At 44.3% G+C, this 10,747-nt stretch overlaps 1 protein-coding gene across 1 annotated transcript; it reads left to right on the forward strand.

The window, feature by feature from the left end:
- Positions 1 to 1,821: 1,821 nt before the first annotated feature.
- On the forward strand, positions 1,822 to 8,465 carry STMP1 (short transmembrane mitochondrial protein 1). The gene is made up of 3 exons (XM_052790093.1): positions 1,822 to 1,961; positions 5,567 to 5,620; positions 8,002 to 8,465. The coding sequence occupies exons 1-3, from the start codon at positions 1,947 to 1,949 to the stop codon at positions 8,080 to 8,082; spliced, it is 150 nt and encodes a 49-aa protein (XP_052646053.1). The 5' UTR covers positions 1,822 to 1,946; the 3' UTR covers positions 8,083 to 8,465.
- Positions 8,466 to 10,747: the final 2,282 nt, after the last annotated feature.

Consider the following 10,747-nt stretch of genomic DNA (forward strand, 5'->3'; position numbering starts at 1 on the left):
CCTGTGGTGATACTGTGGAGGCATTATTATTACTGAAAGCCTTGTCTCCTGATTTCTGACATGTGCTCAGGCTGGAGTCTGTAATATTATCTCAGCACTCTGATCCTGCACATGTGTAGAAGACCTCAGCATTAGGAAAATAGTTATTACTAGGTGATTTGTTCCTGTTTTTAGAACCAAGGTCATTTCCAAGAGTTCTGGGAGCGCCATTCCAGAAGGCAAGGAATCCCAACCCTGGCTCTTGTGCCACATCCATCCAAACCTCTGCGTGCCATTTCCAGAAGTCAGCTCTAGCCCAGGGAGGGAAGTACAATACAGTAGCTTTGGGATAGCCTGAAATTCAGGAGAAAGTTGTCTCAAGTCCAGCTCCTCCCTACAGAATCACCAGGACTAAAAAAGAAGTTACTTAGTATCTTTCTGTGCTTCCTTTTGTAGAATGGGAAGAAGATACTTCTTCACTTTGCCAGGGTACCTGCCCCTGAAAGGCAGGAAGCTACCTGTTTTCTGCTAGATGGAGCATTTGAGCTTTCTGGAAACAGAGGCTTACTTTCAGTAAACTTGGTTTCAGGGTAGAGTTGCTTAATAGTTCCACAATAGCCATGTGTTTTGTTTTGATTTTTTTTTTTAATCTGAAATGGTATGTGAAAAAGAGATTTGTAATACATTGCAATAAAAGTCTCCAATCTCTGACTTTCAGCAGGTGAAATTTCCCTGTTATTTACTGCTCAAATCTCAATTAATTAAGTGTAGCCATTAAAAGAAACTAACCCCAGTGTTACACAAAGGACAACTTCTCTTCATTTTCTAATCGTGCTAGGAAAAAAAAAAAAAAAGGAAAGAAAAAAGGGAACACAGTTTTTTTGAAAGCTCTTGTAGGATCATAGGATGATTCAGGTGGGAGGGGGCCTCAGGACGTCCCTAGTCCAGCCGCCTGCTCAGGGCAGCGTCAGCTCTGAGTTTAGAGCGGGTTGCTCAAGGTTTAACCCAGCTGAGTCTTGAAAACCTCTGAAGGTGGAGACAGCACAATCTCTGGGCAATCTGGGCCAACTGCCTGCCTGTATCCCGTAAGTGACAAAACAGTCTGTCCTTAAATCCAGCTCAGTCCACTTGTATCATCTTGTCCCTGCTGTCTGTCACCCTCCCATGGTGCCCAGCTATGAAAAGCTTGGCTCCACCTGACCAACAGCCCCCCAGTAGGCCCTGGGGGGTTGCCGTTAGGTCCCCCCGCACAGCCGCACGAGTCCTGCTCCTTCAGCCTCTCCTCGCCGGGAGGTCTCCAGCCCTGATCAGCTCCGGGGCCTCTGCTGAGCTTGCTCCAACTTGTCCAAGTCTATCCTATACTGAGGCCCCAAACCTGGCCATGGGTACCCTGGAGGAGGTCCAGCAAGTGCTCAGTAGGGAAGGAAAAAAAAAAAAAAAAGAAAAAAGAAAAAGAAAACCTTTCTTTCAGCCTTCTCCAGCATGGGAGGCTGAGATTTCCCAAGCACTGAGGCAGGGGACACCCAAACCATACGGGATTTCTCCCACATCTAGATTCCTAGTTCCCTGGTCCTTCCTTGAAGGCCCCAGCTTGAAGTCACCCGTAGCGGAAAAACTCGAGCTCTCATTTAACTGCTCGTCGCCGCCCGGGCAACCCCTCAGGAGCGGCAGGCTGGACGCCTCCCTGAGCAGGGGGAGGGAGGCCTTAAAAGACGGCCCGCCGCCCTCCTTGCGCAGTTCCTTATCCCCCAAAGCGGCTGGGAGCGGCCGCCCCAAGCGTCGGCCTCCGGGAGGGGTCCCGGGGCCTGGCGGGGCAGAGGCCGCGGAGCGGCCCGAGGGGCGCGGGCGGTGCTGGGCGCACGCCCCCCCCCATCGGCGGCGGTGAGGGCGGGCCGGCACCCGGAAGAGGAGCCGCCGCCCGCCTGACTTCCCCGGCAGGCGGGCGGGCGGGTGAGCAGGCCGGCGCCATGCTGCAGTTCTTGGTAAGGCTCCGCGGGGCGGCGGCGCCGCCATTTCGCGCGGGGCGGAGCGAGGCGGGCGGGGGCGGTGGCGGGGCCGCTCCTCGGCCAAGGGGAGGAAAGTGTCTGTGTGCGGTCCCCGCCCGCGCCCCGCGGCGGGCTCCGGGGAGGCCCGGCGGGAGGCCCGGCGGGCGGGCGGCCTCTCCCCTCAGCCCCGCGCTCGCCGCTGCGCGCCTCGGGTCCTCCTGCCCCGTGGCGTGACTCGCCCCCGGGGCCGTGAAGGTGCTTACAGGGGGCGACTGCGCCCGGTTTTGGCTCTCCAGCAGCGCAGCGTCCCTGTGCGGGCGGCGTCAGGCCGTGTCTCTTCTCCGGCTGCTTCAAACCCGCCCTGACCCTTTGCGTGGCCTCGCCCCGCTCTTCGGCACCCGCCGGGTTTGTCCCCGCTCCCCGCAGAGCGGGGCCTTTCAGCTGCTCGGAGAACGAGACGTTCCTGCCTTGTTTTTTCTCCAAATCGTGCCCTTAATTTGCCTTAGGGATTCAGCAGATTTTGCTTGCTCACGGTAATGCCCTCCTGCTGCTCACATTTCTTCGTATTGGCGTGTGTACGTCCGTCCCTCCTTTTGCGAGAGCAGTGGTTTTCGGTCCTTACCATTTTGCTCGCCTTTAAATATTTATCACTGGAGATGGGGACTTTTGCATATGGAAGTTAAGGCAAGGGCTCGTGTTTCATTACTGCCTTTCGTTAAATCCCCTTAGCAACAGCAGAATTAATAGACTAAATGGTTTCCTACTTTTGTCATTTTAATATTCCTTTCCGTGTTTCGGTATGTTCCCCTAAACTATTCTGGGTGTCTGAAGTTAGATGCCTGGCTACTTTTCATTAAATACTTAATCGATGCTGGTATTTTTACTGCCAAGTGTGGAAATAAGTTACCTGACCGAAAAAGATGCTGGTTTCTGCTGTAGCAAAGCGTGGAGGCAGTCCCCTGTTTTTCATTGTAGTGTTGTGAGGGACACTCTAGGGTTTTAGCTGTGTTCAGGTATGTCCCTGTAAGTACAAACAATAAGTGATATTCTTTGATGTTTTGTTGGGGGAAGAGTAATTCAGCTGGCTAGTAAGTTTCATACCAAGTGTTGATACAGAGCAAGAAGAAATGGCCTACTGTAAGTTCAGAGAGTCTTGCGTGGTTTTATGAAATGAATAAATAAGGCCTATTTTTTATCGCAACTTCAAAATAAAATGTAATAACAACTACAAAAGCCTCAGTCATTTCTGTAACTGTCTTTTATAGTCTCTCTTCACTCCACTGAAAGGATTCAGTAGCAGTAAATACGCTTAGCCATTCTGAAAGTTCCTGTGTTTATCAACCCTACTGCTTGCTGCTAATGGCTTTTTTGTTGCAGCTGCTAGATGAAAAACTCTTATTAATTATGACCTCTTAATTAGCGCCTGAAAGTTAGAAAAAAGATGTACTAATTCTGGGTTTCTTCCTTCTTGGTGTGTGGATTGGGTATTTGACTCTTGCTCTCCCTTGTTGGGGCTGTAACAGGGAGATAAAGGGATAATCTTGCAAACCATGTATTTTTGCTATCCAGAGTTAAGCACAAAATAAACATTTGTTTAAAATGCAACTTGATGCTGGGTAGAAATTGGAAGACCTTGAAGTCTACATCAGCCCTGTTGTCCTTGGTTAACGTGCAAATTTTATTTGGCTATATGTTTTGCTGTATGCATAATTGAAGTCTAAATAGTGAAATGTTTTGCTCTGCTTCAATTGCCAGCTGTAAAAGTAAATGTAACTGGGTGGATTGCTCTTGAATGCAGTGCTAGACCTTTCAATAAAGGAGTACACTTAAAGGGAGGGCTGATGTCAGTAGCATCTGTACCAAATAAGTCCTATCACACAGCAGAATATGATAGTTGTCCCATCTTTGGAAATATTCTAGGGTGAAAGTCTAGAAAACTGCTAATAAACAAGGACCAGGTATGTGTTTTCAAGTCACTTCTCAGTGCTAAAGATAGAGGAAACTTTCCTCTGCTAGAGTGATGCTCTGCATTAAGAGGAATCACAAGTCTGGCTTACATCAGTGCAATGTTTGTTAATATCTCCCAGAGTACTTCTTTAACTGATGATTAAAACCACAAGAGCAAATGATAACCAGTGCAGTACACACAAAAAGAACTCTACTTTTTCTTAAGTTGTTAAAGCTAAGCTCCTTAAAAAGTAATAATAAACAAAGAATAAGACCAAAAGTCTGTTTAAGAAAATACTGAAATAACTTTCAGTCATGACTTATTTGGCAGTTTTCAACCAATTTTAGTTTTCTATAGCTAGCTTTTCACCGGTGATGCTTAAGGAGTCTGAATCACTGAAAAGATGAGCTGTACTGTATCCTGCTTTGGGCATGGAAAAGATGACTAGTCAGTATGTGATGGCAAAGTTGTCATTGTGGACAGTGGTTTTATTTTTCTTAAAATATTTTAGTTTGACAGCAGTGACCATAAGCAATAATAGTTTTCTTAAATAAAACTGGCCTCAGCTGTCATATAGAGTGATTTTTCTACTGACAGTGAATAAAGGCACAATATTAGTAGTGTCCCCTTCCAAAATAGTCAAATGAGCTTTCATAGTATAGGACCTACTTATTATGAAACATAACAATAAAAATAAAATCTAGGATCTTGGGGAGTTGCTGAATGAAAATGTCATCACCTGTCTTTGAAGAGAGGAATTTCTTTCACTCCAGGAGCATTGTTACACTTGAGGATTTTCCTCAGCTGGCAAACAGGGTCACGACCCACAACTGTGCTTCTGTTTTGCTCTTGCTCTTCTTCCAGGGTGCATTTGCACAGACACCCTTCAGCAACCATGAGTTTGCACCTTTGTTAGAAGAGGTTGTGCCCTGCTTCCAACCAACAGTGCTTTCCTGCCTTAGAGGAGCCCCTAGATCAGAGTAGATTTGGCTGAAAACTAATCTCTTCGGGTCGAAGGTGTCAGGAAGGTGCACAGTTGTTAGTTGTTGCAGAAGAGAAGTAGTGGGTTTACATCACTTTAAGTTGATGGAGGAGCTCTACTCTTAAACCTTTTAAAGTGAGACTGGGATCTTTTTGCAGTCAGAGCCTCTGTGCTGACTTTCAAGCTTGTGAACCTTTTTTTTTTTTAACCATGTATTACTGTGTTATGTCTTTGTATATGTTTGTCCCTCTCTAGCATTGAGTATCGTTTTAGTGGGGTGTTGCTTTAGGCTTTCCAATTGTGGACCACGAGCTCTGATATGTAGGTCCCTGCTGTTATCTCCCCCATTTTCATAGGAGTTACTGCCTTTGCGTGTGTGCAAAGAACTTTACAAAGGTGATCATAGCCTGGTCCAAATAGTCTTGGAGATGTGTATTGAAAACACAACTGTGCTGTATTTTGGAAATAATGGTAAGGTTTTCCTGATGAGGAAGATGGGTAAAATTGCACCTATTGGAAGAAAGGTGAGAAATTAAGTAGGAGTGGAATTGAAATGCTTTAGTGTTCACATGACTTGCAATATTCCTTTTTTTTTTTTTTTTTTTTAATTTTAACCAATATGCTTTTGATGGAAGGATGTTAACTATTTTTTTCTGCTTTTCTTCCGTTTAGCTTGGTTTTACTCTTGGCAATGTGGTTGGGATGTATCTGGCTCAGAACTATGATGTGAGTATCCTTGTATTCTCAGAGTTAAACCTATTCTGAACTGAAAATATAAGGCTGTTTTCCATCAATCAGAACTGAATCAGTCTTTATTTTGATGGTTTATTTTATTTAAGCAGAATGCAGATTGTACTGACTTTAGTTACAGGTGAACTTGAATGTAAATGGAACAAAAACATCTACCTCTGACATCTTCTCTGTGATAGAGTAAGGCTTGGAGCCTTAACTGGTCTTAGGGCCCTAGAGCACAGGTATGGTAAACAGACATCTACGTAGATAGAGCCAGGAGAAACAGAAGAGGTTTAGCAGCTGCTCATGGATTGTACTGGCACTAAAATACTGGTTTCCTGACTCAGTCTGCCTGGTTACAGTGTTGTCCACTCAGTACACCTATTTGTTACTTAAAAATCCTTCAGAGCATCTGAAATTTCTGTCTTCTGTAATAACGACAATAAGTTTTGCCAGCTTTTTTTGAAAATTTGGCGTCTGTTCCTACTTCAAACAGCATATCGACCCGCAGTCTTTCTTTCCTTCTTTTGTCACAGTGAGAAAAGAAAGAAAGTGAACTTTCTTTCCTCAGTTCTCACAGTGAATGGAGATTTTCCACTGTGAGAGTTAGAGTAGAAGAAGATTTAGAGCTGTATCTTCAATACAAGCTTTAAATTTTTGCAGAGTCAGCAGAATTCCATGTAAGAGCAGTGCCACTTAGCTGTTTATAGGCTAGAGGAGTTAATGAAATTTAACATAAATTTTATTCCTTTCTTATCCAATCTATATGAGCCTAGTTAAAAAAAAAAAAGCTGTTGAGGCTCAAATCTCTGACATCTATGTTTTGCTTTCCTCTCATCTTCAGTATTGAAGTCATCTTGCATGCAGAATTCTTATTTTTTGCTCCTTGCTCCTGCGCAAACTTTTGTGATGCTTCCTGTCCAGTCGCTCCAGTAAGAGTACTAATAAAAGGCTTATCTCTCCAATATGTTTTACAGTGTTATGAAAATGTAGTCATAAGAACATATTTGGGTGTATCAGTATGTGTTGTAAGCATAGTATAATGCTTTTCTCGCAGCACCAATAAAGTACTGCCACAAGAGGGGGACTTATGCTTTTGATTTGCGGTAAATGGTTCCCTGGGAATGTAACATTGACTTGCAGGATAAACATGGTAATTTTGTTCCTGGTATCGAAGATGATTTATTTTAGATGACATCTAAGATAAACTTGTCATAATGAGGTCCTAATTCTGCAGCTGTATGCACATGTGCTTAGTTATAAGCACATGGAGGGCTCTGCTGACAACAATGGAGTTCTCTTGGTTTAGCTTAAATGTCACGTGTTACAGGCTGGGCTCTTCATGTCATTTGCTCTAACAGAGCTTAACTTTGAAAGGCAAGGTAAGAAAGAAACTTAACGATATTACTTGTACTATCAGCCTCAAACCATCCAGTGAGAGAACTGCAGTCTGTTTGGATTAACTTTCCTTCCGGTCTGTGGTCAGGTTACATATGAAGTAAAAGTCCATGATTTTTTTCACAACTACCAGTGGGAACTTTGCTTTACTTTCATTTTAGTCAGCTTGTGAAATCCTATGTTGTCAATTCCCAGTTTTGGCTAGAGTCGTGAGGTAATCTATTCCCTACCCTAAAAAGTTGCTGCTGCTCTTTTTTTTTTTTTCTTTTTCTTTTACTGTTGTCAAAATTTACTATTGGATTGCTTTATCAAAATGCTTTTACTTGCAAGAGAAAGCTGAAGTTTTGAAGTTCACAAGCGGTAAATTGAATTTTCATTCAAGTGTGAAACTGCAAAAGGTTGCCAATTTGCAATGCAGTAGAATTCCCCAGTGGGGAATTTTGATTCCTACAAACTGGACCAGGAGAAGTATTTCTTCATAAATTTCCTGAGAACGTAGTTTGCTGCTCTTGAACATCTCTTTTCTCTTGGTTTGTGACAAGTATAGTGCAATCTAATTTCCCCTCCGAAAGTCATTATTAAAGTCTGCGCATCGGTGCTTAAATTAGCTTATTCTTGGCAGTTTGTCCACTTTCAGTGAAGAAGCCAGACTGGTCTTACTAAGTTTCCTGTGAAGTAATCTTTTTTCCTCCCTCCTGTTCCCATCGCCACTGGCTGACTTATTCTTAACAATCTAAAATATTTCCTGAAGCCTCGTGTGAGGTGCTTTCATCTGCTGTTTACTTGATGTTCTTTTGTTTTTAACCTCTGTGCAAGGTAACAGATCCTGGAAGCAAGTATCTCATAGAAACCAGTTTAAACGTCATAGAATTTCTTGCTGTGTTTATGGTATTGTCTTTCCTGCTGAGTCTCAGGTAGCTAAGGATTTTTTGTTAATTTGTGTGGGTTTTGTTTGTTTTTTGTTTTTGTCTTTAAAGATTCCTAACATTGCAAAGAAGCTTGAAGATTTTAAGAAGGATGTGGAAGCTAAGAAGAAACCTCCTAGTGACAAGTCCTAAGAAAGCGATGTTACCCAGGTCACCTCTGTGCGTGCATCAAGGATGCAATTTACCTTTCAGGCAACAAAGATCAAGTAGAGGGTTGGCGTGGGAGGTTCCTCCACTTTTAGTCTCCTAGAGCTGGAATGTCATTCTTTTGAAAGAGCAGCTGTGAACTTTTCCTGGGACTGATTTGCAAGGGTTTCAGAATATGGATTTGCAGCTGATATGTGACTGGATAAGATCGTTTGTATTTTTCGTTATTGCTTTTCCTAATATTTTGTAACCCAGTTTTACCTGATCCAACTGGAGTCCTGTTAGTCCTGTTACTATGCGTACCTCACACTTTGTAATACCCTAGTTCTTAGAACATCACAAAAGAAATTAAATGCATCAAGAAGTAACTTTCAGGGTTTCTTGTCATTTGTTTTGAGCAGTGGTACTTCACTTCCTTAAGATGAACATTCCATTATTGGAGATGGGAAGGTTCATTTGTCAAACTATGAGCCTGGAGGGAAGGGGGAAGCTTCTGCTTTTTCCATTATGTTAAATGATCACTTCCAGCACTGTTGACTTTGCACAAACGTGGATGATTTCAAAAAGTGTAAAAGGCCATCAACTTGAACCTACGCTTCAAATTAATTGTTTCTTCTTTTATTGTCTCTTCCTTTTCTTTCCCTTCTTCTTGGTTGCTTGAGGATTTCTCTGGAGTGATGGGGAGCATGGGAGAGAGAAGATTTATCTTCCATAAGTGGTAATCGGGGCACGTGGAGGTCAGCAGTTATGTTGTGAATTGAAACCATTCACTTTATGTACTTAATGGTCCAGTTTGTGTAATTGTTTTAAGTATGCTTTTTTACTGCCTCTTGGTGTGGAACAAGGACTAGAGCTCAGTATTTCTATTAAGTATGTCTGGTATTCCCATTAATTCCTCATTCCTGTGCATGGTCTTCAGCCCATTGCCTCTGCATTTGGTTCAGTTGTCTACCATGTATTTTCTTAGGACTAGAACCATTTATCTGCTGTCCCCCTCGTTATTTGTCTGGTACGCTCCTCTTCACCCACTGCTGCCACTAAAACCCCTGATATGTGAGAAAATACACATCGTATTGTAGCACTGTCCTCTTCTGTTTGAGTGGAAAGCAAAGTCTGCATTTGGAAATCATAGTTTTGCACAAATTCTGTTGTAAACTCTGAAGAAAATATTGCAGTAATTTGAATAGATATAAGTTTTATTAATTCAACAATCTATCAAATAAAATTTAATATTTTTTTCTGTAAAATAGAAGAGTCCTATCAACTCCATAAGGTGGCTTAAATCACTGAGTCCCCTTGACAGTCTTTTGCAGGATGTGAAGGACAAAGAAAAGTACCAGAAAGATATTCTCCTTGCTTTTATTAACAATGCCTGGTGGTGGACTGCTATGGACAAGTAGGAGGGACAAGCACAGAGAATGACCTCCTCCACTCTTTCAGGCTCTTGATTAAAGCATACTGTGGTGGGTTGACCCTGGCTGGATGCCAGGTGCCCATCAAAGCCACTCTATCACTCCCTCTCTTCAGCTGGACAGGGGAGAGAAAATATAACAAAAGGCTCGTGGGTCAAGATAAGGACAGGGAAAGATCACTTGGCAATTACCGTCATGGGCAAAACAGACTTGACGTGAGGAAAAATTAATTTAATTTATTACCAATCAAATCAGAGTAAGATAATGAGAAACAAATCCAAATCTCAAAACACCTTCCCTCCACGCCTCCCTTCTTCCTTGGCACAGCTTCACTCCTGAATTCTCTACCTACCCCCTGCAGCGGCACAGCGGGACAGGGAATGGGTGTTGTGGTCAGTTTATCACATGTTGTCTCTGCTGCTTAATCCTCTTCAGGGACAGGACTCCTCATGCTCTTCTCCTTCTCCAGCATGGGGTCCTTCCTAGGGGAGACAGTCCTTCATGGACTTCTCCAACGTGGGTCCTTCCCACAGGCTGCAGTTCTTCACAGACTGCTCCAGCATGGGTTCCCTGTGGGGTCACAAGTCCTGCCAGAAAACCTGCTCCAGCGTGGGCTCCTCTCTCCACAGATCCGCAGGTCCTGCCAGGAGCCTGCTCCAGCGCGGGGTTCCCACGGGGTCACAGCCTCCTTCGGGAACCCACCTGCTCCGGCATGGGGTCCTCCACGGGCTGCAGGTGGATATCTGCTCCACCGTGGACCTCCCTGGGCTGCAGGGGGACAGCCTGCCTCACCATGGTCTTCCCCACAGGCTGCAGGGGAATCTCTGCTCCGGTGCCTGGAGCACCTCCTCCCCCTCCTTCTTCACTGACCTGGGGGTCTGCAGGGCTGTTCCTCTCACATGTTCTCACTCTCTTTGGCTGCAGTTGCGCAGGGTTTTTTCCCCCCTTCTTAAATCTGTTATCCCAGAGGCACTACCACCATTGCTGATGGGCTTGCAGTGGGTCTGGCTTGGAGCTGGCTTGCATTGGCTGTCAGACATAGGGGAAGCTTCCAGTAGCTTCTCACAGAAGCCACCCCTGTAGCCGCCCTGCTATCAAAACCTTGCCACCCAAATCCAATACGCATACCTGGAGTGCTTCTCCATTAGTGTTTTAGTTAGGATAAGGATCGTGCCTTCAAAGTGAATTGTCCTTTTACCATGCTTTTCATTCTCATCAAGGGAAAACTGTAGAGTGTG

The sequence above is a fragment of the Harpia harpyja genome, chromosome 6, assembly GCF_026419915.1.
Source record: "Harpia harpyja isolate bHarHar1 chromosome 6, bHarHar1 primary haplotype, whole genome shotgun sequence".
Lineage (NCBI taxonomy): Eukaryota > Metazoa > Chordata > Aves > Accipitriformes > Accipitridae > Harpia > Harpia harpyja.